At 41.2% G+C, this 14,803-nt stretch overlaps 1 protein-coding gene across 3 annotated transcripts in view; it reads left to right on the forward strand.

The window, feature by feature from the left end:
- Positions 1 to 8,704: 8,704 nt before the first annotated feature.
- The window catches only part of SLC25A14 (solute carrier family 25 member 14), a 29,926-nt gene continuing 23,827 nt past the window's right edge, over positions 8,705 to 14,803 (forward strand). Inside the window, exons 1-2 of one of the 3 annotated variants that reach the window (XM_015539004.2) lie at positions 8,705 to 8,786; positions 9,496 to 9,652. In XM_015539004.2, the coding sequence (XP_015394490.1) occupies positions 9,518 to 9,652 (135 nt within the window). In that variant the 5' untranslated portion in view covers positions 8,705 to 8,786; positions 9,496 to 9,517. Of the gene's footprint in view, positions 8,787 to 9,379; positions 9,396 to 9,495; positions 9,653 to 9,800; positions 10,030 to 14,803 lie in introns of those variants that run through there. The other 2 variants (XM_042974898.1, XM_015539005.2) reach the window with 2 other exon arrangements.

Raw genomic sequence — 14,803 nt, forward strand, 5'->3', positions numbered from 1 at the left:
GACCTGCTCTGTTAACTCTTTCCTCATAACACCCAAATCCCTATTGCTAAACCCTGCCAATCTGAGGTTAAGGTCTCAGTGATGGGGGAGTAAAGGATGGTTAGGGATTGGGCACCATTTGGTCTATAATCACATATAACTAGGAGTCATTTGTTTTAATGGGAATTACTCTCTTTTTCATTTGAAAATATAAAGGATAGACACCTCTATGTTTTGTAGGTTTGCTTTCTCCTGATTATGTCAACCTTTCCAGACTCTTAAAAAGAAGATCCAAAGTTTTTACCATGATATACACAGCCCTACCTGATCTCCTTCCACTCATGACCTCTCTGACCTCATCTCCTACTGCTGTCCCCCTTCATCCCCCTGCTCCAGCCACCCTGGTGACCTCAGGGTTCATCAAACACACCAGGCTCAGTCCTGCTTCGGGGCCTTTGCTGTTACTGTTCTCTTTGCCTGGAATGAAATCCTCATAGCTCACTCGCTCACCTCCTTCACACCTCTCCACAAATATCACATTAGATAGTGTGGCCTTCCTGACTAATCCAAAACAGCAGCCCCTGCCATTCTCTGTGTCCTTTCCCTGCTTCATTTTTCTTCACACCTGACAATATGTCATCCACCTGAATATGGACTTCCTTTCTGTTCACCCCTCCCCCAACCAGACTGTCTATTTCAAGGGGGCAGGGACTGTTTCTAGTTCATTGCTAGGTCCCCGTGCCTAACACGATGCCTGGCACCCGACAGGTGTTCCATAAGTACCTATCCAGTGAATGGATGAATAAATTGCAACTGTCTGTCTGTCTGTCTGTCTACCTACCTACCTACCTATCTATCTGACACTGAATGGAGGGGAAGGAAAGTATTTAAAGCACAAAAGATTCCTTAGTCTCAGCTCCAGACGTAGAGGAAATGCTCAACGAAATTCCCAACTTTTCTCTCAGGATTAGAGTATGCAAACATTATATTTAATACCATAAAACTTCTTTTATAAAGATGATTTTAGTTTCTCCTTGGAGGTTTACGCTGTATAAAAGATTTTTTATTTTTATTTTTTACGATTGGAAGCAACACTTTTGTAGAAGAAAATGTAAATAGTGCAGAAAGCACTAAAATACAAAGTGAGAGTCCTCTGGACTGCAGGCTGGGGAGAGAGGGTAGGTGGGGGAGTGCACTGTGATGGAGACGGCTGGAACGGGCGGCTGCGTCACAGCGGCTGTGCCGGTGGGGCTCATCAAAATGTCCCCATGCATAAATTGGCCACATTGGACTCCCTTGCTTGACTGTTTCTATCCTTTGCCTGTTTTTCTGCGAAAATACCTTTAAGTGTTTGTATTTATTTAATTTGTAAAGCTTGTTGTATATTAAAGACCTTTTGCCTGTCAAATTAGTTACATTCCCCCCCCCCAAATTATTGCTTATCTTCTAACTTCTTGGTGTTTTCAGCCATGATTTTTATTGTGTGGTTGGTCCCAATAATTCTTTTTAATTTTTTTAAAACATTTTAATTTATTTTTGAGAGACAGAGCACGAGCGGGAGAGGGACAGAGAGAGAGGGAGACATAGAATCTGAGGCAGGCTCCAGGCCCCAAGCTGTCAGCACAGAGCCTGATGCAGGGCTCAAACCCATAAACTGTGAGATCGTGACCTGAGCTGAAGTCGGAGGCTCAACCGACTGAGCCACCCAGGTGCCCCCAATAATTCTTCTTTTTTAATGCTTCTTTATTTTTGAGAGAGAGAGAAAGAGAGCGTGAGCAGGGGAGGGGTAGAGAGAGAGGGAGACATAGAATCCGAAGCAGGTTTCAGGCTCCGAGGTGTCAACACAGAGCCCGATGCGGGGCTTGAACTCACAAACCGCGAGATCATGACCAGAGCCAAAGTCGGATGCGTAACTGACTGAGCCACCTAGGTGCCCCTGGTTCCAATAATTCTTTGTTTGATGTCTCTGCCTCTGATAGCATGCTTAGAAGGTCTCCCCCACCCCCAGGATTATCAAAGTGTTCAGCTACACGTTCTTCGAGTACTGTCATGGTTGCACCTCATTTTGCATGTTTAAATTGCCAGGGCAACCCGAATTTACTTGATGAACATAGACATCTCCTGAGTGCTTATGACGAGCCAGGCTCCGTTCCACATGCCTTATGCGGATCGTCTCATTTGAATGCTCAGTAACCCCAGAGGTTGGTGCTAGTAGGTTCTTTGTTTTCACAGCTGGGGAAACTTAAGGATGGGAAGGTTGGGTACTTATTCAAGACCACACAGCTGGCAAAACCTGGTCCATCCAGTGGTAAAGCCTACACAAGGTTGTAGTGAGGATTAGAGTCAGCATGGGTGACTTTCTGGAAAAAAGGAGGCATTCAATAGAAGATAAAGTTCATTATGATTGCATACTTCTCAGAAGCATAATTTCTGATGGCTGCATATTATTTGAAAAATGGTATATTTTTAAGGGAAGTACACTTCTGAAATATTCCTTCGAAAGCATGTTTAGAATTCCATGGTAACAAAACCTTTCTCTTTTAAAAAGTTTATATATTTCTTTTGAGAAAGAGGTTGGGGGCGCAGGGGGAGGCAGAGAGAGAGGCAGAATCCCAAGCAGGCTCCACCAAGACAGGGCAGAGTCCGATGTGGGGCTTGATCCCATGAACTGCAGGATCATGACCTGAGCCGAAATTGAGTCAGACACTTAACCGATTGAGCCACCCAGTCACCCCCAAAACCTTTATTTTAAGGAACAATTGTCATAAAGATACATCCTGGAAGAATCTGTATGAACATGTGAAGAGTTTCATTGGATAATGGGATTATAATTTTTTAAAAATCTTTTTTTCTCTCTGTATTCCAGTTTTCATAAAAGGGTTAAAAACTTTTTTCTGATCTGAAAAATAGCCACAACAACTGTTTTTTTAAAGGCTATGATAAAATGGTGCAGCTGCTGTGGAAAACAGTTTGGTGGTTCCTTAAAAAGTTAAATATATAGAATTACCATATGATCCATCAATTCCATTCCTAGGTATTTACCCCAAAGAATTCAAAGCGAGGACTCAGATTCTTGTACACCACTGTTCATAGCAGCATTATTCACAATAGCCTAAAGGTGAAAACAACCGAAATGTCCATCAGTAGATGAATGGATAAACAAAATGTGGTACATACATACAAAGGAATAATTATTGTAAGAAGGAAGGAAATTCTGATACAGTGTATAACATGGATGAATGTTGAAAACATGCTAAGCAAAATAAATCACACAAAAAGACAAATATTGTATGATTTCATTGATAAGAGGTACCTAGAATAGTCAAACTCCTAGAGACTGAAAGAATGATGGTTATCAGGGGTTGGGGGGAGAGGAGATGTGGAAATGTTTATTCATTTATTTTTTTAAAATATATGAAATTTATTGTCAAATTGGTTTCCATACAACACTCAGTGCTCATCCCAACAGGTGCCCTCCTCAATACCCATCACCCACCCTCCCCTCCCTCCCACCCTCCATCAGCCCTCAGTTTGTTCTCAGTTTTTAAGAGTCTCTTACGCTTTGGCTCTCTCCCACTCTAACCTCTTTTTTTTTTTTTTTTGGAAGTGATTGTTTAATAGGTTTCAGTTTGAGATGATGAAAGTTCTGGAAATGGAGAGTGGTGAAGGTTGCACAATATTGCGAATGTAGCTAACACCACTGAATTGTACACTTAAAAGTGGTTAAATGGTAAATTTTTATGATTATGTATATTTTATCACAATAAACAGTGACCACAACAAAAGGAGTCAAAATTGGCAACTATCTCATAGAGTGTTGGGCTTAAATGAGATGGATAATTGATGTGAAGTTCTTAGCACAATGCCAGGCTTACGGGGAATCTTCAATAAAGAAGAAATGTTTTTCTAATAATTACAACCATTTAAAGAAGGGGCAGGCTTCGTTGGGGATGGAATTGGGGGTTCCTTGCTACTGGAAGTGTTTAATAGAAGGCAGACCAGACTTCTTAAGTTTCAAATACAAATGAATCACTTGGGGATAGTGCTAAAATGCAGATTCTAATTTAGATAGGTCCTGTGTGGGGCCTGAGATTTTTGAATTTCTAGCAAGCTCCAGGTGATGCTGATGCTACTAATTGGCCACATTTGAATAGCAGAACACTAGATGATTTTTGGTTGGGGGAGGTATGTAATCATCTATCAGATGGAGCAATGAATTAGATTTCTTCTGCTCAGTATGGTGGCCAACTCGCCACATGTGGCTATGGAGCACTTGGAAAGTTAGTCTGAACTGAGATGAACTGTGAGTGTAAAATACACAAAAACTTAGTATATAAATAACTGAAATATCTCAATAGTTTTTATACAGATTATGTTCCAAAATGATATTACTTTGGATATATTGGGTTAAGTAAAATATTGTTTAAGAATTTTAAAGGGCTATGAATGGAAGGTGATTGGGCAGTATCTGGAGGGTGACACAGGATTAGAAGAGGATTTTCTTGTTTTGGTACCCTGGGAAGAACATGAAGCTAATAAGAAGGATAAATGGAGGGAGAGGTTGGCTGTCCAGGATGCAAGGGAAGGAGTGAGGGAGTGAGATTTGTGAGAAGCCAGGAGGTAAGACAAGGTTTATGAGGTATATATACAATTATGTAAAAGATGGAGAGACTGGAAGGAGACACATAGAAATGTTAATGGTGATACCTGGGTAGTTGAGGGGACTGGAAGGAAACACATAGAAATGTTAATGGTGTTATCTGGGTAGTGGGGGTGATGTTTACGTTTTATTTTACTTCTTTTGCATTTTTATCTCCTTGTTTATGGTTTTTATATTTTCCCTTTCCCTCTATAAAGATACATAACTTTTAAAATTGGGGAAATGTGGGAGGACCATAGGTAAGAGGTAGCAGAGACACTGACTTCAGCACAAGGCCACCCTGTAGGAGCATGGGACAGAAACGTGCACATCACAAGAATGATAGCATAACTATGTGTGTATGTCCCGAGAGAGGGCTAGAAGGAGGCTCTCCACACTGTTAAGAGTAGTAGCCTTTGGGTATTTGGTTTTGGGGTGATTTTTTACGTTCTTTCCACTTCTGTGTACAGTTTAAATGTTTTATGATGACTATGTACTTTTTTATAATCTGAAAAAGAAGCTATTGTAATTTTGAAAAATAGGTGTAGACTTCATCACGGAAAATAATTGTCCCGCTAAATTCTGTGTTGATGAAACCTCATCTTAGGCTCTCGTTCTGCTGATGTGAAAGAAGCTAGTGGCCATATTGTGAACTGCCCATGGAAAGGGCCATGTTGCAGAAAACTGGGACAGCCTCAGGAGCTGAGAGTGGCCTCTGGCCAACATCGAGCAAGAAACTGAAGCCCTCAGTGCTACAGCTGCAAGGAAGTGAATTTCACAACAACCTGAGTGAGCTTGGAAGTGAATTTTTTCCTAATCAAGTCTTGAGATAAAAACATCTTGATTGCAGCCTTGTGAGACCCAGAGCCCAGGACCCCATTAAGATGTGCCTGGATTCCTAATCTGCAGAAACCAGAAGACAATAAATGTGTGGTGTTTTAAGCTGCTAAATTTGTGGCAGTATTTTTTATGCAGCAATAGAAAACTAATACAGCCTTCCACCAGCAGTGTAAAAGAATTTGAGATGCTTTCCACCAACCCCCTTCTTGTCAGTCCTTCTAACTTTGGCCATGTTGGTGGGTTTGTATTGTGATTTTAATTTTAATTTTCTATATGCCTAATAATACTGAACACTTATTCATATGCTTATTGATCATTTGGGCGTACTCTTTTATGAAGTGTGTTTCAAGTATTTTCCCCATTAAAAAAATTGAGTTTCCTGTCTTTTTTTTCACGGAGACTTAAGAAAAAAATTTTTTTAGATTATTTATTTTTTTAGTGTTTACTCAGAGAGAGAGAGAGAGAGAGAGAGAGAGAGAGAGAGAAAGAGAAAGAGAATGAGCAGGGGAGGGGCCGAGAGAGGGAGACATAGAATCTGAAGCAGGCTCTGGGCTCCGAGCTGTCAGCACAGCACATGGGGCTTGAACTCATGAACCGTGAGATCATGACCTGAGCCGAAGTCGGACACTTAGCCGACTGAGCCACCCAGGTGCCCTGAAAAAAATTTTAATTATTGGAGTAGAACTGACATACAATGTTATATTAGTTTCAGGTGTATAACAGTGATTCGACAATTGTATATGTTTACGCATTGCTCAGCATGGTAAGTGTACTTACATCTGTCACTATACAACATTATTACAATGTTATTGACTATATTTCCTATGCTGTACTTTTCATCTGTGTGAGTAATTTATTTCATAACTGGAAGTTTGTACCTGTTAATCCCTTTCACCTATTTTGCCCATTCCCTCATCCCCCTCCCCTCTGGCAACCACCAGTTTTGTTCTCCGTGTTTATGACTCTTTGGGTTTTTTTGTTTTTCAGATTCCTTTTTTCTAAAATGCTTATTTATTTGCTTTTGTGTGAGAGAGAGAGAACACAAGCCGAGGAAGGGCAGAGAGATAGGGAGACACAGAATCTGAAGCAGGCTCCAGGCTCCGAGCTGTCAGCGCAGAGCCCAACTTGGGGCTGGAATTCATGAACCATGAGATCATGACCTGAGCTGAAGTCAGACACTTAACGGACTGTTCCACCCATGCTCCCCTGTTTTTTAGATTCCACATATAAGTGGAATCAGGGGCACTTGGGTGGTTTAATTGTTTAAGCGTCTGACTCTTGATTTTGGCTCAGGTCGTGATCTCATGGTTTGTGGTTTCGAGCCCCACATTGGTCTCTGCGGAGCCTGCTTGGGGTTCTCTCTCCCTCTTTCTGCCCCTTCCCTGATCTCTCTCTCTTAAAATAAATAACTAAACTTAAAAAAATAATTGAAATCATATGGTATTGGTCTTTGACTTGTTTTAGCATAAAACCCTTTAGATACATCCATATTGTCACAAATGGCAGGATCACATTCTTTTCTATGATTGAATGATATTCTATATACACACTGAGTTGCCTGTGTTTCTTTTTATTTAAAAAAATTTTTTTAGAGAGAGAGAGAGAGAGAGAGAGCGAGCACATGTTCACGAGTCGGGGAGAGGGCCAGAGGGAGAGAGAGAATCTTAAGTAGGCTCCATGCTCAGTGCAGAGCCTGGCATGGGGCTTGATTCCACAATCCTGGAATCATGATTTGAGCTGAAATCAAGAGTCAGATGCTTAACAGACTGAGCCACCCAAGCGCCCTGAGGTGTCTCTGTTTTTATTGCTGAGTTTTAGGAGTTCTTTATAATGGATGTGAGATTTTGTAGGACATATGGATTAAAAATCTCTTTTCCCAGATTGTACCTTGCCTTTTCACTCTCTTGTGTCATTGAATAAAAATAGTATAATGGCTGACTTGTGATGTGTACTTACACTGGAAGTATTCTAACAGAGACTGAATAACTGTTCATAATGAATATTATAGAAGCAACCTCTAAATCTCCTTCCAACTTGAAGATTCCAGTATTCTATCTTCTTCAATACTTTATCTCTTGGAGATATCAGAATTCAGGCATAACACAAGACAGAGTATAATTAAATACTGGTCTGTGTGATAGAGACTACAAATAGAAGGTAATTAAAAAGGAAAATAGCCAACTTTGATAATGAGGATTAGATCTTTTGTATGTTTTAGAAAAATGTTGAAAATAAAATAAGCAAATAGCAAATGTGTTAAAAGTGTGGTATGTGTTTATAATGGTGCTACAAATGCTATTTTAAATTCATCTATTGTAGAACTTTTAAAATAAGTCATTTGAAAACAAAGTTCCTTTTTAACAGGTTTATCTAGGTGATCAGTGAGATTAGCTGGTGGTAGCAGTGGCTGAGGAGGCAAAAGTGCTGTCTTGTAGAAAAATTGGGTGATTTGCTCACAGAGGGGGCCTAAATTCTACAAGGTTCGGTGACCTGGATGTGAGGGACAAGACCAGGTCCCCACTGGAGACATAGACTTCACATCATTGGTGAGAGTACAGTTCTTCTGAATAGGGATTCTAAGCTATGAGCCTGTTTGGCTAGAAGGGAGTGCTTTGCTTAGATGTAAATGGAAGGGAATTCAAATTTTGTAATGCATGCACATGGTTTTTATATTATCTATTTTTAGTAAGAAAGTTTTTGAAAGTAACAAGGGAATTATTAAAGCTGAATCAGTATAGCATGGTCATTAAGAGCCTAGGCTCTTGAGTCAGACCCAAATTTGAATCCCAGCTCTGCCATTACCAAGTTACTCTAGTAACTTCGTAAGACCTCAGTTTTCTCATCTACCAAAAGGGTAAAATAATAGTACCTGTCTCATTGAGTAGTTGTCTGCACATGAAGCTATTTGCCTCATGCTTGGTAATCATTGTACATCAGGTGGTATTATGTGTGCTGCCCGAAGAAATTTTTTAATAGGGGTAAAAACCAAGGTGTTAACTACAATGAGAAAGGTCCTTTCACAACAAAGGTGTTCCAAGCATTAATTGAACAATCACTTATGTGATTGTTAATTCAACAATCACTTATGTGATGTTCCTGGCATTTACCCGCTTTTCCTTGTACTCACCACATAAGCCCTGTTGTTTCGTATCCTCGCGTGATTTCGGAACGTTCGCGTGCGAGGTTTGAAAATCAAAAGTAGTCCATTGGCCAACAGAATTACCCAGGGTGCTTTGCAACCATTCCTTCTGGTACCAGGGGGCCAGAAGCTGGTCAGTGGGCTTGGTCAACCTGCTCGCTCGCTCGTCATTCTCCGGCTGGTTGTGAGGTACGGATTAGCTTGGACTCCCCCGTCAGCACTTCTACTCTCAAGACTCTAACTTTTTGTGGTCCCACTTTCTGTTTCCAATCTGCTTTTTCTCAATCGTGTGCTTTGAGTACAGGGCCTGAGTCTGAGTCCTCAGTCGCTAATACCTGGCGTCTAGTCGGTGCTGAGGTTTATTTACTTACTTGATCTTTATTTTCTTAATGACTTCGGACACTTCATTAAATACCGCTCACTCCTTACCCTCATTTTCCTACTTTTAACTCCTTTGCTCCGCCCCCCTAACTTTCCCTCCTTTTTCGTACTTTGCGCGCAGGCGCCTTGCCCCACCCCTTCACTACGGTCGGCAGGCCCCTCGCGTCCCTTAGGTTTGGCTGGCCCCACTCTTCTTGCCCCCACCTTCCTAGTCCTATACGCGTCGCCACCCCCCCCTTCCTGCTCCTAGTACGCGCCGCAACCCCGCCCCCCCCCCCCCCCCGTAGTCCTGGTACGCGCCAGTTGCCTGGTAACGCGGGAACGAGGCGACATGTCTGCCCCCAACTGGCGAGCACGTGAACTGCAGAAGCTGCCAAATCGTCACGCCTTCCTTCTTTCTCCCTACACATCCCAAAAGTCAGGTTGCCCTCTCTGAGCCTTTGCACCCGCAGCCTGCTCGACTCCCCCTCTTAGACCTCTGTAGTTCCCGCCTCTCATTTTGCGCCTTCTTTTCTAGGCTTTGAGGAGGCGGTGTTGGAATGCCGGAGCCACCACCGTTGCCGAGGCGACAACTTGGTTACTTCCGTTGGTTTCAATGCTTCCGGGTTGGCGTTGCGGTGCCGCTTCCGACTGTGGGAGCCTCGGCTTCCCAGTCGTCCGCTGAGCCTGAGCAGGTGAGGGGGAGCTCCTGGACATCCAGGCTGGGGAGCGGGGCTGGGCCGCGCCAGGCCGCGCGGGGCCGGGCTGGCCTGGTTCCCGGCCTGGGAGGGGCTTAACGGTCCTTTGATCTCTCTCTCCCCTCAGCTGAGTCCCTTCCCTGTCTTTCACTCTTCTGGCATCGGTGGTTTTACTTCTTCGATTGAACCCTGCTTCCTCGACCCCCTTGGGAGGCCGCCTTCTTCAGGCGCCTCCCTTCTCTCCACGAACTCGCTCTGACAGCTGAGGAACTGGCAAGATCCTGCTACCCAGAGGGTGAATGGGTATCTTTCCTGGAATAATCCTAATTTTTCTAAGGGTGAAGTTTGCAACGGCGGCCGTGATTGTAAGCGGAGTAAGCAAACACCTCCATTGTGTTAGTGTGAGGGATGCTGTTAAAAGATGCTCCCCTTCAGTTTCTACCCCCTGCCACTCTTTGAGGTCAAGGCATTGAAGGCATCTATTAAAATGCAGTTCAGCTAACTAATTGGGATGACAGCTATTCTCAACATGAATTAGTTTCTCAGATAAGGTAACAAACAGCAGGGACGTTTGTAGCTTGCTGTCAGTGTTTCCTTGTTTTTTTTTCCAGGCTAGGGATGCTTAGAGTTATTGTGAACTTTTGTCTTCATTCCCTACATCATCAAGTTCCTTTGTGTCTCCATTTTAGAAGTTTATCTCTAACCTCATTGTCAACAAGCATCTTATCTGCTTTACTTCACAACATCCTAAGCTAGTTTCCTTGCCTATCCTGTTTGGAATCCACTGTTTGCGGCAGCCTGAGTAGGCTAACTAAAATGTGGATTTCCCCAAGTCCCTTCCCTGTTCAAAAACTTACAGCCTCCCTCCCACCCTGCCAAACACACATTTTGGTTTCAAGCCTTTCAGCCTGTTTCTTTATCATACTTCTTGTCTGATAATTTTATCAATCTGTTAAGAGAATTCTCTGTTCAGGTTAGGTTGCACTATTCCTTCTCAGAACAAGCTATGCTGATGCCTGCCTCCACATGCTGTGTCCCCCCACCCCCACCCCCCACCATGTTTGTGTCTCTGTTCATCCTCTTTTCCTCCTCCACCCCTCCCTTACCTAGACCTATCCTGATTCTACCTGTACTCTGTCAAGGCCCATTTTAAGTTCTCTCATCTCCACAAGCCTTTCAAATTATTCAGGCCCATGCTGATTGTCTCCTTTACCATGCTCCTGCTCTTACAGTTTGTACTATGTAATTTAATACTTAATTTTTTCTCTAATGAGCAACTTTGATTTCTTCCACCAGACTATAAGCTCTTGAAAGGCAAGTACTGAATTTCATACAACTTTATCCCCACCCCAATCTCCTTGATTATCCAGGAAAGATAGGTTGAATGATAAATATTGTCCTGATGTTAGAGCATGTGTTCTGTTTTTTTTTTTTAACATGAGGTTTATACTCATAGCATGTTGCAGGTTTGGGCATTTTGTATGCTTTCAATAAATATTTGCTTCATTCTCCATTATTACTTCCCAAGTCTGAGTATCTATAATGCCTACTCTTTTTAAAAGGAGAAAGTGAGAAAAACACTCAAGATTTTTCTGACCAGATCTTTGGAGTAATGTAGGGCTATGTAACTTGTATTCTAGGACTTTCTTCCACTCTCTAGGCTATCAGATTTTCCTTAGTCAGACTTCAGTATACACGTTTGCATTTTAAATACATTTTCATTGGCTTCTTTATGCGATAAATATTTAAGGTTTCTGTTTTAATTCAGATGTGGTTTGTTTCCTTTTATCCATATCTGGGGATAGCCCTCACAAGTAAAAATCATTTTTAGTGTGCTTGGGGTCTTTTACACAAGTAATTCTCTGCAACAAAATCAATGGAAGAGAATTAGGCAGAGAACCTCTGACGATCAACAAAAACAAAATGTTGTTTACAGAGTGTAGCATTGCTTTGGTCCAGCAAGTTAACTTTCTAAGTTCTCACATAATCTTTTACGTACACACTGCATACATAGATAAAGGATATTACACGGGAACCAACCAAGTATTTAATAGATGTGTACCCAATTCTGTGCAAGCTATTCTAAGGGTTATGAAAAGTACTGTGAGACATGGTGTTTGCCTTCAGGGATCTTAGCTAGTTAAGAGAAAAATAACATGGAGCAACTGGAAGATAAGCCTCATCCTGTGTGCCTGAAATTAAGATATAGAAGGGGGTGAATGAAGGTTCTAAAAACATTGCACAACTGTGGAATAGGTATGACATGACATGTATGCAGACTTAAAGGTTTTAAGGTGACATTTTAATGATTCAGTAGTGTGATATGGTCTCACAAAAATGACTGCCATTTTCAGCTGTAGTAATTGAAGTATAATATAGTGAGTGATGAAAACTATTGTGGGTATTTACCCTGAGAAAGATAAGATATAGGAGGGCATGATAGCTGTCTTTAAATACTTGAAGGACCCTGTAGGGAAAAAGAATACATTCGTTTAATATTACCTCCCCAAATGGGTGAAAACTAGAGGAAGGCAGACTTTTGGCTCAGTACGAGGAAAGAAGGTTTAAAATCAGACCTAACTAAAGATGATAAAGGACTTTTTTGTAACAAGATTCTTTCCTAACATTGGAGGAAAAGGGATTTTACTGTCAGATGGGGGTGGGAAGGTGACAGTGGTAGCAGTGTCAAATTTGGCCAGTGGTCCTCAGAATTTTGGATTTCATGGATCAATAATATTTAAATGAAAGTGTGGAGAGGAGACATAAATTAAGGTAGCCAGTCTTATTTTGCTAAGAAAGGCACTAAACAAAGTCAACTACCAACTATATTTCATACAAGAAAGGTGATTTTAAAAAATGCTCCAGGAGTAGGAAGAACAGGATTTCCTAATAGATAGTCCTTTAAATTAAATACATTTGGCTGAAGAAAAAGGTATTAGGTGCCCTTATTTTCTTTATTTCATCTCAGAATTGTAAAAATTTCATTAAGGAACCACTGGGCCGACTGACTTGAGATTCCATTCCCTGCTATGGCTCTGCCCCCTGCCTTTAACTGATTTATTATTATGGTTCCCTGAGCACATCTTCCTTATTAAAAGTCTGGGTAGCAGGTAATAAAGTTCCGATAGAGGCTTTCTCTGTAATGAGATGAATTGAAAGAAGTTGTAAAAAGAAAGCTTTGGAGAGAAGCATAGCAGCCATTTGAAATGCTTGACTGTTTTGGGAAATCTCTAAATTGTGGGGGGAAAATGCCCTCTCCATTGACCAAACTAAGAGAGGGGATATGTCATGGTCCTTGCTTTTCCATGCTTCCCCTCTCGCTGTGTGTGTCATGTGTTACTGTTAATTGTAATAAAATGTGCGCATAACTGAAAATGTTAATAAGATAATATTTAGTACTCAAGACTCATTTCAGACTGTAGCTGGTACTAGAAGTGCCTATTGCTGCTTTGTTTTCCAGAATTCGTTTCAATAATTTTCCTCCCAAAGAGCTATCGGTTCCCGACTCTGTATATCAGATGGACTGGCTGATCCCACTAAGCTTGAAAGGAAGTTTCCATAATTATGGAATATTATTTCCATAATTATTATTCCATAATCCATAATTATTCCATAATTATTTGTGGCCTCTAACTAAAACATTTGTCTGCATGTTTGCTATCCTCTTTTGGGAAATTGTTCATTTGTGCTTAGTTACAGAGATTTCCTTCTGGGGAAATAAAGCAAAACCTTGTCTCCTCTAAAAAGAGACTGTGACTCAATGGTGCTAACCTCAGATTGGGCTGTGGGGGAGGTGGGCAGTAAGTAATATCTGCTAAAATGTAAATTTTAGTACTTTTCAAAATGTAGTAATGATAGTAGCTAATAGTTGAACTAGAGGGTGCCTGGCTGGCTCAGTCTGAAGAGCATGCAACAATAAACTTAAAAAAAGTTGAACTAGGTGGCAGGTACTTTTTCACGTATTTTACATATATCATTTAATTTTCACAACAACCCTGTAATATAGGATTTATAATTATCCCCATTTTACAGTGCAGAAAGCCCAGGCATAGAGTGGTTAAGTAACTTGGTCACAGAGCTAGTAAGTGGTAGTGTCAGGGTTTGAACTTAGGTAGTCTTACTTCAGAGTCTTTATTCCTGACCATAAAACATTGGAAGATGTTTTTGAAATTCAATAGTATATGTACTGTGAAGTTCTGAAAAAGGAATATTTAAAAGAAATCTGAGAGTCCATCTTAAAAGATTACTTCCAGCTGGACCAGGATTTAGGAGGCAATGCATAGAACAGTAGTAGTTCTTAAAGGATGGAAGCACCAGCATTATCTGGAAACTTGCATATTTTCAGGCAGGACCCAGACCACTAATCAGAAATTCTGAGGGTGGCCCAACACTCTGTTTTAATCTCTCTTCTAGATTATCCTGGTGCACATAAAATTGGAAAACCACTGATCTAGAGGGCAGAACTGTGGGGAAAAGAATCCAAGAGAAATAGCTGAGTGATAGGAAAAACAAAAATGAAAAGATTGAAGATGACAGGTCTACTGGGGGTGGGATGGGGAAGAAGGCAAGGGGACTGGGAGTAGAATACATTGTTAAAAAGTCAGAACATCAAAGAAAAACATTATTTGTATGTATGTGCTTTAAAAAGACCAAGGAAAAAGAGTCACTAGATGAATGTAAGTTAAATGTCAGGGAGAAGACAGACATCATTTATATTATTTTCATTCCTCTGGGAACCAGAAGAAGATGAAAAGATACTTAGCTCAGCTTGGGCTTTGTGGGGAGAAGCTGTGTATAGCTAGAAGTAGCTAGATGAATTAAAACCCTGCAGTTTAGTGGAGAGATGAGAGGGCTAGGAATATGAGAGGGTAGTGGTGTCAGCCTTTGCTTTGCACCTGAATCAAGATAACTGAATACCATGAACTGCTTTTATGAGATGCCTCAGCCTATATAATTTGAACTCCAGGTTCCTTCACTTGTAATTGTCTAGCTGAATGTCTAAGTTGGTTGTGCTGGATGGACAACCTCTTCTTTGGGTGGGGCTATGGATAACATTAAAGAAACTAGAGAAAGAAGGGCACAAGTTGATCTTTGAGGGAATTGCACGCCTACCCGTACAGAGTGGCAGTAAAGAAAACATTCATGATC

This window comes from Panthera tigris, chromosome X, assembly GCF_018350195.1.
Source record: "Panthera tigris isolate Pti1 chromosome X, P.tigris_Pti1_mat1.1, whole genome shotgun sequence".
Taxonomy (NCBI): Eukaryota; Metazoa; Chordata; class Mammalia; order Carnivora; family Felidae; genus Panthera; species Panthera tigris.